Source organism: Mirounga angustirostris, unplaced genomic scaffold, assembly GCF_029215605.1.
Source record: "Mirounga angustirostris isolate CCGP_5_RB_7025 unplaced genomic scaffold, mMirAng1.0.hap1 SCAF_2, whole genome shotgun sequence".
Taxonomy (NCBI): domain Eukaryota; kingdom Metazoa; phylum Chordata; class Mammalia; order Carnivora; family Phocidae; genus Mirounga; species Mirounga angustirostris.
The window spans coordinates 70,790,433-70,807,671 of record NW_026991710.1 but is presented as its reverse complement, the minus strand read 5'-3'; the positions used below and the strand labels follow the sequence as shown (position 1 = coordinate 70,807,671).

At 40.8% G+C, this 17,239-nt stretch overlaps 1 protein-coding gene across 8 annotated transcripts in view; it reads left to right on the top strand.

Moving 5' to 3' along the window:
• The window catches only part of ABCG2 (ATP binding cassette subfamily G member 2 (JR blood group)), a 144,591-nt gene that overhangs the window by 109,803 nt on the left and 17,549 nt on the right, over positions 1-17,239 (top strand). For all 8 annotated transcript variants that reach the window (XR_010409465.1, XM_064584780.1, XM_064584777.1 and 5 more), the window contains 7 exons: positions 1,212-1,271; positions 2,006-2,120; positions 2,752-2,904; positions 5,612-5,769; positions 11,181-11,332; positions 12,844-12,948; positions 14,137-14,384. Coding sequence is in view for 7 of the 8 variants with exons in the window: in XM_064584780.1 (XP_064440850.1) it covers positions 1,212-1,271; positions 2,006-2,120; positions 2,752-2,904; positions 5,612-5,769; positions 11,181-11,332; positions 12,844-12,948; positions 14,137-14,384 (991 nt within the window). In the remaining variant the exon portion in view is untranslated. The remainder of the gene's footprint in view (positions 1-1,211; positions 1,272-2,005; positions 2,121-2,751; positions 2,905-5,611; positions 5,770-11,180; positions 11,333-12,843; positions 12,949-14,136; positions 14,385-17,239) is intronic.

The window sequence follows — 17,239 nt, the reverse complement described above, 5'->3', positions numbered from 1 at the left end:
GGCATGAGAGAGAAAGTGAAAGTGTGTTATAGTGTGTGTGTGTGTGTGTGTGTGTGTGTGTGTGTGTGTGTGGAGCAGGGTAGGGAGGGATGGTGCTCCAAGCAGTGGGAACGGCATGGATGTCCCCATAAAATGAGACCGGAGGATTCACCATTATGTACTAAAATGCAATCAATGTGCCGTGAGTCCTTCAGCTAGGTTTCACTTGATGTGTTCGGCATTTAGTGATCTACCCGTTGTATACCACTGGCTGCATGCTATGGTGGGGTGGGTAGTAATGCGAGATGACACCATTTATTATTATTATTTTTTAAGACTTTATGTATTTATTTGAGAGAGAGAGCACAAGCAGGGGGAAGAGGCAGAGGCAGAGGGAGAAGCAGGCTCCCTCCTGAGCAGGGAGCCCGATGCGGGGCTTGATCCCAGGACCTGGAGACCATGACCTGAGCCGAAGGCAGACGCTTAACCGACTGAGCCACCCAGGCATCCCAATCTGACTAGTTTTTTTTTTTTTTTTTTTTAAAGATTTTATTTATTTATTTGACAGAGAGAGACACAGCGAGAGAGGGAACACAAGCAGGGGGAGTGGGAGAGGGAGAAGCAGGCTTCCCGCCGAGCAGGGAGCCTGATGTGGGACTCGATCCTGGGACTCCAGGATCATGACCTGAGCCGAAGGTAGTCGCTTAACCGACTGAGCCACCCAGGCGCCCCCCAATCTGACTAGTTTTAAGTGGTGAGAACACTACTGGTAATTCTAGAAATCCATTGATTTATTAATTGTGTAGAACCTGACTAGGTAGCAACTGAGGTGATTTGAAGTAAATCAATTAATGTCATCAAACATTAGTTAAGACTTGTTACATTCTTCACACTGGGTTAAGAGGGTGAGTGTAACAGAGATGTTTAACCAGAATCTGTTACTTTAAGGAAACTTGAAATTTCAAAAAATATAAATGGTTTAGAGAAGAAGTAAAAGGAGTTTAGAGGGACCCAAGCCATTTTTCTTACACGTCTTGACTAGTGATTAAGATCCTTTGTTTGCTGGACTTATGTTAATGGACATTTCGGTGTCTTTTTCATTTAAGCATTGGTTTGTGCTTGTTTTCTGTTTATAGTTTGATCACTTTCATTGAGTGTATTAGATGCAGACCCTAAATTTATAGAACCGGTTTTGAAGCGGGCTGATAAATTGTTATGTTCTGTGTTTACAGTGGCATCATGAGACCTGGCCTCAATGCCATTCTGGGACCCACAGGTGGTGGCAAATCTTCGTGAGTATAATAGCATAAGTTAGCTTTTTCTTTGCAGTTTTATTGTGCTTTTCAAGATGACTATTATGTGAGCAGGTGTGTGTCGAGCATTTGCTGCATGTCTAGTGTGGTTCTAGGCGCTGTGGATAACATGCATGATGCTAGCTTGTGGTTGTCCCAAGGACCGGGAACTCTTACTTGGTCAGCTTACTACAGGACACGCTAACAGGACATGATTGGCCATACAGCTGTCGGCTATGATTTGAGCTAATGGGGAGGGAAAGGAGAGAGAAAAAAATTGAAAGTGGGGAGATGGAGCCAAAGGCCTAAGTGAAGACTTGTGTCTTAGACAAAGGAACACGTTGTCTGACTTGAGACCCCCAAGGTCACACGACCTGGAAGCCTGTTTGGGAAGTCTGTGCTGGATCAGCCAGTGGTGACTTGTGCCATGTTTTTGAGTTTTATTGTAGTATATACTAAAAAAGGGAAGGTGAGAATTCGAAAATGTACGTAATTTTATGATGAATCACTAAATTCTACGCCTGAAACCAATTTTATCATATATGTTAACTAACTAGAATTTAAATAAAAATTGAACTCGAGGAAGTACCTGAAAAAAAAAATACATAATTTTAGGTGATCCATGGAATTTCTTGATCGGTTAATATTCTAACTTAAGCAGAATTTGGATTTAGAGTAGCTGAGAGATATAGCCTGAATTGGAGAAAAACAACAATGTATATGTCCTCTCATAGGTTGTTAGATATCTTAGCTGCAAGGAAGGATCCGAATGGATTATCTGGAGATGTTTTGATAAATGGAGCACCTCGACCTGCCAATTTCAAGTGTAATTCAGGTTATGTGGTACAAGTAAGTATTTGTGGATTTGTATTTTAGCTTTCTTCTATTTCTATATGAGCAAGTGCCTTGGCTGATAGTTGAATGTACTTCCAACTGACCAAATGACATATTCGTGGAACCAATTTTCTGCACACCAGCCTCTCATAATCTCCTGTTAAGATTCAGAGTGGTGTTGATGCAATGTATGGGGATAATATAAGAATAAAAAAATTAAAAAAAAAAAAGTCTCAGAGTGGTGTTAAATGAAGAGGCAGGAAGAATCTGGAATATAACCGCTATAAGGACAATGGTATCCATTCTAGTTATCATTTCCACAAGACACTATTTTCCTTTTTTGCCCTTCCCCTAGCTTAGAAAGCTCTTTTGCTAAATCCTGTATAAAGCGGTCTGGACATGTCAGCTAGTAGTAATCACAATTACTTGTGTCGGTTTGAGTGTACAGATAGGGGAATGAAAATTACGCCCTCCGGCTTTTTCAGCTGTGTTTGGAGTTGCTGTCATTTGTCTAACTGCAAGTTCATCATTAGCTAGGACTTTATGTTGGATATGTTATTCTTGCGGATTAAGTTACACGTACTTAAGGGTGATGGTATTAAAAAAGACCTAATATGTCTTGTTAAAAATGCCATTTTGCTTTAAGGATGATGTCGTGATGGGAACTCTGACAGTGAGAGAAAATTTACAGTTCTCAGCAGCTCTCCGGCTTCCGACCACCATGACGAGTCATGAAAAAAATGAACGAATTGACAAGGTCATTCAGCAGTTAGGTCTGGATAAAGTGGCCGATTCCAAGGTAATGTGGAAAAACCAGACAGGATCATAGCCAGCAAATAAGATCTCACCTGTGTGGATAGTGTAACTCTTCCTCAGAAGTTTTCTGTAATATGTGTGGTCAAAAGTGGCTGCTCTCTGTAATGATGAGAAACAGGACTTGTTACAAAATATGAAGATGGAAATTAATGAGGTAAAAAAAAAAACTAAAAATATTTGAATCCTGGAAATGAAGTGTGTGGCAGGCTGGTCTAGTATATAGAAGAAGAACATGAGGCCCTTTCCATGTGACTATAGCTCTTGATGTTCTTCCACACTGTTTGTCATGTCTCAGCCACTATCTTTCCACTAACTTTCCTTCTTCCTGTTTTCTTTCCCCTTTTAGCTCTCCTTCCTCTTCCTCCAGGAGACTTTGTTCCATTGCTTTTGAGGTATATTTCTAGAATTTTTAAATGACAAAAATCGAAGGGTTCTGGCTCTGTGTTTCACTTTGCTATAATTTGGCTTTCAAAGTAATATTTAGTCAAAGTAGGGTTTCTTTCTTTCTTTTTTTCTTTTTTAAGATTTTATTTATTTGAGAGAGACAGACAGAGATAGTAAGAGAGAGCGCAAGCAGGGAGGAGAGGGAGAAGCAGGCTCCTGGGCAGGGAGCCTGCCGTGGGACTCCATCCCAGGACCTTGGGATCATGACCTGAGCCGAAGGCAGATGTTTAACCAATTGAGCCACCAGGTGCCCTATTTCTAATTTGTGTAGCATCTGAGTTGTTTTTCTGTAGCCTTTCTTTTGGCACTTTGTTCTCTTATTCCTCCCTCCCTCCCTCCCTTCCTGTCTTCTTTTCTTCTGCCAGTACTTATTTACAGACTGGTGTGCTTATCGCTGGGCTCTTAGGTTTTAGAGGTAACAGCTGTGGGCAAGAGAGACAAAAATAACTCCTTTTGTGGTTGTGCAGAGTCAGGAGGAAGAGATGAGATGAACAAGGAAATTTTATAGTTGATGACTAAGGATGAGAGATTTGCTGGGAAGATATTTGAAGCTTTGGGTGAAGATGAGCTTTTTTTAGATTATGGTGGCTATAGTTCAGCTTTTTTTTTAGATTTTATTTTTCAGTAATCTCTACACCCAAGCTGGGGCTTGAACTTACAACCCTGAGATCAAGAGTCGCATCCTCTACCGACTGAGCCTGTGATGGCAGGAGTTTAATTCCCCTGGATACATATATCCCTTACTTAGAGATAACAAAGGATCAGGGTATTCTGCTGGCTGTTGCTTCATGTCATACTGTCTGACATTCTAGAAAAATGTAGAATGTATTTTGCTTGTATTTCATTTGAAAGCATGACTCTGAGATGCCACCATTTACCACTTATTTTTGTTTTAGGAGTTCATGAGTTTGGGTTTCCTTTGCCTTGGCTCTGTTTATTCGATTTGGTCTTTTTAGTAAGGTTCTTTCCAATCTTTGTCTTTAGGTACAAGTTCTTTACCAACAGGCAGTCATTGCCCTAACTTCCTTGCATGTAATTCCAGGGAAGATGAGCTGAAGGTAGTTGTTGACTTCTTGGAATTTATTTATCTAATTAATTGAAAATACATTTAAAAATTTTTACTTTTTATGAAATTTTAAGTATAACAGAAATGTAGAGAGAATAGTCTCATTACTACCGTAATCACATGGTTGTGGTGTAATTAATATAATGGTTTGATTACTAATAATATTCGCCTAGATTTCCCAGTTGTTAACATCTTATCCCATACTTGCTTCAGCTTTTTTTTTCTGAAGTATTTTAAAGAAAGTTGTAAATATCATATTTTACTCCTGAATACTGATTATGCGTCTTAAGAAAAAAGACATTTGCTTACATGACCACGGTACCGTTATTAACCAACAAAACCAACGGTATCTTACTATCAGCTATGTTAAGCCATATTCATTCACATTTTCCCAGTTGTCTCCAAAATGTCTGCTGTAGCTCAATTGTTACAGGACCCAGTCAAGGGCATGAGTAGCACTTGATTATTATCTCTTTGAAGACTCTTAATATAGGAATTATTTCCTACCTCCTGCCTCGCCCAAAACCTTCTTGTTTCGCCCACTCCCCTGCCCTCCACACACAATGACATTGACTCGTTGAAAAGACTGGGCCAGTTGCCCTGTAAAATATTCTGCCTTCTGGATTTGTCTGAATGAGTCAGGAATTCTGTAGTGAGTTGGGATGTAGGCAGGGTCAATTTGGGGAACCTTATGGTGATTGAAGAGGTACTAATGTGGTGTTGATAGAAAGTAAACTTTCCCATTTGCCAAGCCCACTGAGGACTTTTGGAGGAGTGGGGAGAGAGGGTCTAAGAAGACTAATAAATTATAGATGCTTTCCCCTTTTCCTCTCCCACGTTAATCTCTCTTTTGCTTTGTGATTTCACAATACCAGGGCCATATATTTTAGGGTTCTAACTTAACTAAAACTAAAACTAAATATTTGACTTGGTGGGGAACATGAAGTCCCGTTAAGCATGGCATTCATATTAGGCTTAGCCACTTACCTGACTTGAGCTTCAGTTTGCTCATCTTACTAAAGAGAAAACTACCTCTTCTCCCATATTTTCATTTATTTGCTATTTGGAATAAATGAGGATAATGAGATAAAGTTTCCTGTAAGGGGTTGGCACAGGGTAGGACCTCAACAAATGGTAGTAGCTGTGGTTGTAATTGTTAATAATGATATTTGTGTTTTAGGTTGGAACTCAATTTATACGTGGTGTGTCTGGAGGAGAAAGAAAAAGGACTAGTATTGGAATGGAGCTTATTACCGATCCAGCCATCTTGTTCCTGGATGAGCCCACAACTGGCTTAGACTCAAGCACGGCAAACGCTGTTCTTTTGCTCCTGAAGAGGTAAATGCGATGGGAACATTACTCTTTCATTCATCTGGTATCTGATCACCTGCTGTATACCAGGATTATTCTCAGTGCAGGGAGTTCAAGAGTAAGCACAACAAACAAAAATTTCTTCCTTCTTTGTTGGAGGGAAATAGTCAACTGACAGATATAAGTGTTTCAAGAAAAGTGAGGCAGGGTAAAGATGTAGCAAAAGATGGCTGTGGTGGAGGTAAGGGTGCTCTATTATATAGCAGGATGGTCAGGGAAGACCTCAATGATGTGACATGTGAGCTGGGAGCAAGTGAGTGAGACCTGGATCTCTGGGGGAAGAGAGTCCTAGCTGGAGGGAAGAGCCAGTGGGTCCTAAGGCAGAGCATGCCTGATGTGTTTGGAAACATCAAAAAGGCCAGAAGGACTGGACCCCAGTGAACTAAGGGGAATGGAGATTGCTTACTGATTAGTTTGCTGGGGCTGCCATAACGTAGTACCACAGACTGGGTGACTTTAACAATAGAAGTTCAGTTTTTCACATTCTTGCGGACTAGAAGTCTAAGATAAGAGCATCAACAGGATGATTTCTTCTGAGGTCTCTCTCCTTGGCCTGCAGGTAGCTGTCTTCAGTATGTGTCTTTATTTCATTTTCCCTCAGTGCATCTGGATCCTCATCTCCTCTTCTTATAAGGACACTGGTCCTTATTAGATTAAGGCCCACTCATATGACCTTATTTAACCATAATTACCTCTTTAAAGACCCTATCCCCAAATACAGGTATATTCTGAGGTACTAGGGGTTAGGACTTCAACATGAATTTGGGGAGGACACAGTTCAGTCCATAACAATTAGAATAGGACATGAGATTGAATTGAGTGGGTAGCAGATTACACAGGCTTTGTAGGCCACTGTAAGAACTATGGCTTTTATTGTCTCTAGGTGACATGGGAACTTTTAGAGAGTTCTAGAACAGAGGACTGTCAGCTGTGTAGAGAAAAAACTATAACTGGGCAAGGTGAGTACAAGGAAACCAGTCAGAAGGCTATTTGTATTAGTTCAGTTGAGATATGATGCTGGCTTTGAGTAGGATGGTAGTGGTGAGGTGGTGAGAAGTTGTGGATTCTGGATCTATTTTGAACATAGAACCAACAGAATTAGATTAGTTCATGAACTGGACATGGTGTGTGGTTATTGAGAGAACAACTTTCTAAAATTTAGGGCCTGAGAAATGGAAGAATGGAGAAAAGAGTTGCATTTACTTTTTTTTTTTTTTTAAAGATTTTATTTATTTGAGAGAGAGAATGAGAGAGAGCAAGCACATGAGAGGGGGGAGGGTCAGAGGGAGAAGCAGACTCCCCGCCGAGCAGGGAGCCCGATGCGGGACTCAATCCAGGACTCCAGGATCATGACCTGAGCCGAAGGCAGTCGCTTAACCAACTGAGCCACCCAGGCGCCCGAGTTGCATTTACTTTTATTCCTCCAGTGGGAGGAATATGTTTATAGGAGAAATTTCAGAAGGTAGATTTTGGACATCTAAAGAAAATTAAAAAAAAATTTAACCTTACAGAAGAGTTATAAGACTAGTACAAAGAAATCTTATGTCCTCTTACCTAGATTCCCCAACTGTTACCATTTATCTGCATTTGCTGTTTCTCCAACCCTCCACCCCACATAGTCTTTTCCTGACATCATGTACCTTCACCCCTAAATACTCTGGAGTGTAACTACAAGAAACAAGGATGCTCCTCCTACATTACCACCTTCTACACCACCCAGTCGGGAAATCTACATTGCTGCCATCACCACTGTCCATCCCAGAGACTCCAGTTGGACTTCACCAGTTGTACCCGAAGTGTCTCTTTCTCCTTTCTCACTCAGGATGTTCTCCAGAAACACTTGTTTAAACCTTTTCTAATCCTGAACAGTTTTTCAGTCTTTCCTGGGTTGCACATCCTTGTCTGTCTTCAAGGGTACCTTTCGTAGAGTGGCCCTCAACTTGGATGTATCCAGTGTTTCCTTATGACCAGACTCAGGCCATGAAATCTTGGCGGGGGAACCACAGAAGTAATGCTATGTTCTTCTGCATAAATCAGGAGCTGCCTGATTTTGACTTCTCCCACCATGGGTGATGTTCATGACCATCACCTGCTCATGTTGGTGTCTGCTGGGTTTACCTGCTGTGAAGTAACTCTTAGTCCCTTTGTAATTGGTTAGTATTTGAGATAATTGGATATAATGTCCATACCGTGTTCCTCATCAAATTTCCACCCACCAGTTTTAGCATATACTAGCAATTTCTGCCTCCATCAATTACTGGTGCAATGGTTGCCAAGTGATTTTCTATTTACAACATTCTTTCTACATATATTAGTTGGCATTATACTGTAAAAAACTTTTCCTCCTCCTGTATTCTTTTATGTTTTCTCATATTCTTATTTTAGTCAATGGATCAATGGATTATATAAGGTTATTCTTATTTATTTTTATGATTAACCCTGATTTGGCCATCGGAAGCCCCTTCAGTCTGACTTTTGTGTCCTTTTGACATGTGCCCTAAACATACTTCAAGCAGTTCTTTACTTCATGGTCAACAAGATGTTCCAGGCTCATCTTGTCCTTTTCCCGTGTCAGGTATTTCTCTAGGGAGTCCCGGTACCTTCTGGTGTAGTCAGAATTTAGAAACCGAGATCTGATTAGTATACTCGCTGCTACTGCAGTTTCGTTGCTTCCAGACCAACTTAGCAGACATACTAGGAAATACTTGTGTACATGTGTGTGCATATGTAACACAAATATATTTCTATATTTTTTTATTAAAGATTTTATTTATTTATTTGAGAGAGAGAGAATGAGAGACAGAGAGCATGAGAGGGAGGAGGGTCAGAGGGAGAAGCAGACTCCCCGCCGAGCAGGGAGCCCGATGTGGGACTCGATCCCGGGACTCCAGGATCATGACCTGAGCCAAAGGCAGTCGCCTAACCAACTGAGCCACCCAGGTGCCCCTATTAAAGATTTTAAGTAATCTCTACACCCACCGTGGGGCTCGAACTCACAACCCTGAGATCAAGAGTCGCATGCTCCACAGACTGAGCCAGGCAGGTGCCCCTATTTCTCTATATTTTTATATGGAAGATAGCTGGAATATTAGTTTATTATATATATATGTATATATATATAGTTTGAATAGAACGATACATGAAAACATACATCTGTAACTATCGCTCTGTTAGCATGTGTATATTAAAAAACCCACGAGTGCATATTTCCAGTCCAGTCTAACGCTTGAATGTTTTTTAGTCTTTGCCCTTTCCATGTTTGTAAATGATTTTTTAGATAGGCAAAAACTTAGCAATACATTTACTTACTTGCTAAGCCAAGTAACTTAATTGTTAAATATAACTAATCTCCTAGTCACTCTGGCCATTCTCTCTGCCCACCACTTCTGGGACTGCTCCCTACAACCCCAATTTTTTTCTTTTTTAAGATTTTATTTGACAGAGAGAGAGAGACACAGCGAGAGAGGGAACACAAGCAGGGGGAGTGGGAGAGGGAGAAGCAGGCTTCCCGCGGAGCAGGGAGCCCGATGCGGGGCTCGATCCCAGGACCCCGGGATCATGACCTGAGCCGAAGACAAATGCTTAACCCTCTGAGCCACCCAGGCGCCCCACCACCCCAATTTTCTTACGAGCTACCACACACATCATCTGCATATGACATCCCCTTCTTGTCATTACCTTGCTTCTTCAGATGCTCATGCCCTCATAAGCAAGTCTCTGTGCTAGGATAAGAAGAAATGGGAAGATTTTAGACATCTTAAGTTTGAGATGGCAGTTGCACATTTAAATGAAGATGCCAAGTAATGGGTCTAGGGTTCAGGTTCTGTTAGGGAATGCATGATACTTTGGTGATCTGTAAGTGTGTTAACAGTGTTCATTAGAGAATGGTGGATTGATGTGGAATACTGGACTATGTCGTGTTTTATCCTGTTTTGCACTAGTTGGCACACAAGCATCTTTCCTTGCACCGGAGGGCTCTAACCTAGAATTTCTCACACTCCACTGTGCACACTAATCACCGGGGTCTTGTTAACATCGGATTCTGTTTCCACGGCTCTGAGATGGAGTCCGCGTCTACGTGTCTCCTGGGAGATACTGATCCTGTTGCCGTTGGTCCTCAGACCACAAGGCTGTTGCAACGAAGCACTTCCCTACTTTCAGTCCTTCACTGGCTCTTTCTTGCCCTGTGATGAAAGCTGCAGCTTCTGAGTGAAAGGACTCAGCATGGGCTTGATTTTTGGGGCGATCTTTTTCCTAGCTTCTTCCCCTCCTCCCCGCCCCAATCCCCGCACAAACATCCAGGCTCTGCAATGACACGGAAGTACTTGTAGTCTCCTTAGGTAGATCTGTTATCGCACACTTTGTTGTGGCCGTGACTTCCTTCCCCGTGACTACATTTTCTCTTCTTGGCTTACTCTGGTTGGCCCCTTTGATACACTACTTACGTTATCTTCAGACCGGCTTATGGTCTTCCATTTTGCTTATAAGGAACCCTCAGCTTCTTTTATTCCACTCTGTACTGAAATGGTTGGATCTGCTGGCCTGATCCCCTTTGAAGCAGAGCAAGCTTGTACCCACTGCTAACATGTAGTAAGTGCTTAGAAAATGCTTAAATTGACATGATACTTCTCACAAAATATTTTCAATAATGACAGGCTTTCAGCAGTGATTTTGGCCTTTGTTTCTTCTATCCATGAGTAGTACTTACTGTGTAAAAGTAGTTTAGCAATGTTTTGGCCTTGGAATCAGACCAGGAATCAAATCAGCCCCGCCCCTTACTAACTGTGACACTTAGGGCCGGTCGCTCAGCCGTCTAAGTCTTATCCGTAGCATAAAGGTAATAATATTGGCACTGCCTTATAACAATATTGTGAGAATTGAGAAAAGTATGGAAGTATATAGCAAAGGCATAGTAAGTACTCAGTAATGTTAATTGTATCGTTAGGGCAAAAGAATGAAAACCAATTCCTGAAGAGCCAGGGGATTTAAATGATCAGTGAGAATGGGGCATCCAACCATCATTTTAATATTTAGTCCATGATATGTTTCCAAGCTTGAGTGTACTTACAGATTACTTGGGTGCTTGTTAGAAATATGGATTCACTTGCCCACTAGGTCTGAGAAGACTGTCCAGGGATCTGCATTTTTCATTAATATCTGGTTGATGGTGATTGCCCATGGACCGCACTTTAGAAACCCTAGTGTTTTATAAAAGCGCTGAATTTAGGTCTCCTAACTATCAGATAATATGAAATGAGAAGCTAGTAAGAGAAAATCAAGTCGAACTAAGAACAGATGATCTGAAGGCAGGAATCAAGTTGCCATCATGTTCACGTTTCAGATGTTTAATGACTTTTATTTTTTCGCTTTTAACTTAGGATGTCTGAACAGGGACGAACAATCATCTTCTCCATTCATCAGCCTCGTTATTCTATCTTCAAGTTGTTTGATAGCCTCACCTTGTTGGCCTCAGGAAGACTAATGTTCCACGGGCCTGCCCAGGAGGCCTTGGGGTACTTTGCATCAGTGGGTATGCTTGACTTTTTCACACAGTAAGATCCTTTATTAATAGAATCCTGGAAGAGAGCAAAGGAGGTCTCTAGGAGTGCTGTTTGGTCTTTGAGTAGACATACTATGGCTTCTGCCACTCCAAAACATCTTTGGTTAGTTTGGTGCTAGAGTTTTTCTTCACTTTATAGTGCTAGCTTGTTCTTTAGATCTCTTTCCTGTCCTATTTGACTATGCCTGCCTATGTATGTATGAATATTTCTACTGGGCCTGTATCTGATCCTCTTCCCAGTTCTGGCAACCTTTCCCTAACAGTTCAGTAAATATGTTGGCCTCATAACCAGTTATCTGTTGGGCGAACATTTTTGAAAAGGCCTAATAATATCCCCAAATAGTTTGGCTTCTTGTCCAGATTATGGATCAGGCTTTCTCATTTTATTCCCTTGTATGGGATGTTGGTCTGCTTTGGTGGGGGTTCATGAAGATGCTGCTTAAAATTTTCTAGTAACATTAAATTACAGATTTAGGCCTTGAGGGGGTATGAGTGACTTACCAGTCAATAGGATGACTCATTGTAAGTCTTACTTTGAGGGGCTAACACTTCTGACAGTTTTGGGCTGCCTGGTTCTATTTAGAATGGACATATATAATTTTTTTTTTTTTATGACTCATGCAGTCTGTTTCATTTTAGAGATATTTGGATAGGATTATAGATGGCGCTCCATGACTCCAAATATAGTTTTAAATGTTCACTAGCCATCTTTTAAAATTTTTGTTTAATCTCTCTCATTTAAAGTTAACAAGCACACACAGGTCTAGGGAGCTTAGAGGAGATGAACCTAATAGACTACAGGCCAAGTTGAGTTCAGAGGATCATGCTACAAGAAGTTGAGATAAGCATTCACTTGTGTGGTGCCAGTCTTATTCTCTTGGGAGTGCTGCTCTGGGGATTTGTTCTCTATACTGGAATTATGACAGCACAACAAATGATCATTTGGCAGTCCCCAGGTGAACTGGGAGAACAGAATACACCCCTGGCCTTTCCCAAGTGCCGTCTTGTTGTGCCTTAGCATTCTTTGCTTCTTGCCTTGCTTTGAGGAGCATTAGTCCTAGCTACAGCTTTTTTTTTTTAAACTCAATTTTTTTCCCTTGGACCTATATTTAGATTTTTGAAGCGGTTCTGATAAGCATCAGAGCATACTGATAGCTGTTTCAGGTCTCATGAATTGTAATGGATAAGGACCAGATATTAACTTAAGATATTTTGGGAGTCCAAGGTTGGTTTTTTTTTTAATTTTTTTTTTAATGTTCAAGGTTGGTTTTGAGTATGTTGTTTTTCTGGAAGACAGAGCATTGTTGAAATGTCGTGTGATTGAATACATAAAAAGAAAGGGTAAATCAGTAAAAGAAGAGGAAAAAAGATGAGGGAGAAGTTGGTTCTCTTCCTCTGCCTCACCTCTCTCACCCCTGAAAGTGAGTTTTTACTTTCCAAGACCATCAAGTTTATATACCTGAGTTGCCTTCTTTTTGTAGGTTACCACTGTGAGCCTTATAATAACCCTGCAGACTTCTTCCTGGATGTCATTAATGGAGACTCCTCTGCTGTGATATTAAACAGAGAGGACCAAGAGGGCGAAGGTATGTGAATCTCTTGAGAGTCACAGATTATTGCCGAACCGAATTTGCTGAAGGTTAGCCATGTGGCAGCTCAGTAAAACATGGCTTTGTGAATTTATATTAATGCTGAACTCTGATAACAGTTGTCTTAGTCTGTTTGGGCTGCTGTAACAAAGATACCTTAGGCTAGGTGGCTTAAACAATAATCATTTATTTCTCACAGTTCTGGAGCTGGAAGTCCAAGGTGAAGGGTGAAGGTACCTACAGACTTGGTGTCTGTTGAGAACCCGCTTCCTGGTTCAAAGATGGGTGACTGTCTTCTCTGCCTCCTCACATGATGGAAGTGAAGAGGGGCCTCTTTTGTAAGGGTTCTGATCTCATTCATGAGGGCTGCACTCTCATGACTTAATCACCCTTCAAATATCATCACCTTGGGGATTGGGTTTCGGCATATAAATCTTGAGGGAACACGAACATTCACTCTGTAGTATTGGTCAACATAGATTTTGTTTTCCATGATTGCTATATTTTTTATGTAATGTATAAGTGAGTATTTATGTGATAGTGTCACTTCTAAGGGGAAGTTTCATTTAAAAATGCCCATTGTTTATATAATGTGAAATAAGAAACTTGGCAATTTGTATATTTGCATATAGAAGGAAAAAAGGACCAGGTTTGTATGTTAGGAATTATAACTCCCTATGGTAAGAAGTCTATTTAAAAAAAAATTAGGGTTCAAATGTTATAGTTAGGAAAAGGTCAGTAGGTTTGCTGTATTCATGAATTTATGGAAGCCGTCGGCCAGTTAACTATATTTTTCTAATGTTGTAAAGCGATGACAGATCTAATAATTTTTTATACTCAAGTGTTAGAATTAAGATGTCAGGGAAGAACCTAAGAAAGGGGTTACAGAAAAATGGGCTAAATCAGTTGTTATTTAATTTTTTAATTTTTTAATTTTATTTTTTTTTAAAGATTTTATTTATTTTTTAGAGAGTGAGCGAGCGAGAAACAGCATGAGAGGGGCGAGGGTCAGAGGGAGAAGCAGGCTCCCCACTGAGCCGGGAGCCCGATGTGGGGCTCGATCCCAGGACCCTGGGATCATGACCTGAGCCGAAGGCAGACACTTAACCATCTGAGCCACCCAGGCGCCCTCAGTTGTTATTTTATTAATAATGTTTCCCTTCTGTATCTGCTTTTGTTCCCAAGTCAAGGAGACTGAAGAGCCTTCCAAGAGAGAATCTCCACTCGTAGAAAAAATAGCTGAGTCTTATGGCAACTCTGACTTTTGCAGAAACACGAAAGATGAGTTAGATCGACTCGTAAAGGGTCATCAAAGGAAGAGCTCAGCCTTTAAGGAGATCACCTATGCCACCACCTTCTGTCATCAACTCAGATGGATTTCCAAGCGTTCATTCAAAAACTTGCTGGGCAATCCCCAGGCCTCTATAGCTCAGGTAACCTGACAGATCCTTCTGATTATGCTGGGACATACTCACGTGGGAACATGAGGTTCTGGTATAATCTATTTTGGTATTATGCTTATCTTCTGCCCAAGCTTCCATTTATTTATCCCCACTCCATCTGGGATGTAAAAACAGCCAACAGAACAAGTGAAACACCATGAAATTTTTACTTATGGAAAACTTTTTTTGGTGTGTGGGTTTTTTTTTTTTTTTTTTTGACTACTTAATTAAGACTTCTGTTGATTTAGACTAGCTGTGATGGGTAGTCTTTGTTGAAAAATCTTTTCGTCAAAAATTGTGAAATAAAGGAAGTGTTTAGCCACATTTAGGGTTTTCTGGTGGCTGCACACATTCGTTTCCTGACTCATTCAGCAAGTTCTCATCGACCGTGTGTGGTATTTTGGGAGCTTGTATACAGTGGTGAACAAAATGGGCGAAAATAAAACCCCTGTTCTCAGAGAGCTTGTTTTCCTGTGAGGTGTGACAGATGACAAATTCATACAGTAATGAACTAGATAGCAAGTCATATGGTAAAAGGAGCTATGGAGAAAGTTTAAGCACAGTGGGGGAGAAAGGAAGAGAAGAGAGAAGGAAAGGAGAGTGGGAGAGAGGGAGAGAGCAGAAAGGGGTTGATTGCATTTGAAGTCAGGCGGTCAGGGAAGCCTGCATCTAGATTCACTGAATGCACCTGAAGGTCACAGGGGTCAGCTGCTGTCTCAGGGAAGAGCCTGTGTGCAAGTGCTCTTCTTCATCATTGACCTTCTTCATTTTAGGGTTCTCATCTTAGGAGAGCACTAGGTACCTAAAACAGTTGGCAGTTAACACAACGTAGTAAGCAGGCTTGAATCCTGTTAAATAAGGCTATTCACTGTCAGATTAACTTTCTTTAGATGAAGAGGAAACCGTGTTCTTTTCCTCATTTGGCTGGCTCTGTTGGTAGTTGTTGATTACTACCCTTTTATTGTTCTGTATTCTCAGGTGCTCTGTCCTACAAAACCCTAGTATTCCCAGTTCATTGGCCCATCCTTTCTAAGGAAATCAGGTTAGCCAGTTATTTTGGGGGTGGTTGATTTTATTTATTATCAGTCATTGAATCTCTGTTGAGTACCAAAAGATGGCATGTTGTTGGCACTAATAAGATACTACTGACTTCTTGGAGGACTTGGGTGGCACAGTCAGGTGAGTGGCTGACTCTTGGTTTCAGCTTGGGTTGTGATCTCACAGTTGGGAGTTTGAGCCCTGAGTTAGGCTCACATGTTCAGTGTAGAGTCTGCTTAAGACTCTCTCTCCTTCTGCCCCCCCATCCCGCCCCATGCGTGCGTGAGATCTCTCTCTCAAATAAATAAATCTTAAAAATAAAAGATATGACTGACTTCTTACCACATGCACCAGAATTTTTGTACTTCAGTACTGTTGCCTTTTAAGTATTAGTACCAAGAATCTCTATCCCTCTGTGAGACATATTGCTAATTGCTCCAAACATTTTTGCTACTGTTATTTTGTATTTCTGTCAGAATATGAACACTTCTGTATACTATCAATCAAAGTTAAATTTTTCTTCTTTTAGAGGAGATTTGATATCGTTTGGAAACAAGTCTGATAAATAAGGTCAACCTTGTTTACCCATTGTTTCAACAGTGAGATAGTGTAATGGAGTTGATTCTTTAGCATGATTTATACATTATATTTTTTTACTTTGAAAATAATATAAATTTCTCTTTTTTCTGAAAGTGGTTTATAAGTGTCTTGTCCAAGTCACATATATAGTAGTTCTGGGCAGGATGTGATTAGAATGTGGAGTTCTTTCTTTTTTTTTTTTTTAAGTTTTTATTAAATTCTAGTTAGTTAAGGGCACCTGGGTGGCTCAGTTGGTTAAGCGACTGCCTTCGGCTCAGGTCATGATCCCAGAGTCCCAGGATCGAGTCCTGCATCGGGCTCCCAGCTCAGTGGGGAGTCTGCTTCTCCCTCTGACCTCTCCCCCTCTCATGCTTGCTCTCTCAAATAAATAAATAAATCTTTAAAAAAAATAAATTCTAGTTAGTTAATATACAGTGTATTATTAGTTTCAGATGTGCAATATAGTGAGTCAGCACTTCCATACAACACCCCGTGCTCATCGCAAGTGCCCTCCTTCATCCCCATCACCTGTTTCACCCATTCCCCACCCATCTTCTCTCTGGTAACCATCACTTTGTTCTCTATAGTTAAGAGTCTGTTTCTTGGTTTGCCTCTCTCTTTTTTCCCCTATGATTGTTTTTGTTTCTTAAATTCCACATATGAGTGAAATCATATGGTATTTGTCTTTCTCTATTTTATTTCGCTTAGCATAATACTCTCTAGCTCCATCTATGTTGTGCAAATGGCAAGATTTCATTCTTTTTTAGGATGAGTAATATTCCATTGTATATATACCACATTTTCTTTATCCATTCATCAGTCGATGGACACTTGGGCTCTTTCCATAATTTGGCTATAGTAGATAGTGCTGCTATAAACATAGGGGTGCATGCATCCCTTTGAATTAGTGTTTTTGTATTCTTTGGGTAAATAATAATAATAATGGTGCAGTTGCTGGATCATAAGGTAGTTCTATTTTTAACTTTTTGAGGAACCTCCATACTGTCTTCCAGAGTGGCTGCACCAGTTTGCATTCCCAGCAACAGTGCAAGAGGCTTCCCCTTTCTAGAATGCGGAGCTATTTCTAATACAACAGCACGATTCTGCACCTTTTGTTGCTCGGCTTCCTTCAGGTGCAGACCCAGGCCTAGTGCCTCCAGGCTGCATGTTCAACCTGCTTGCCTCCTCAGTGAACTCAGTTCCACAAAAGGAGTCCTCATAATGCTCAG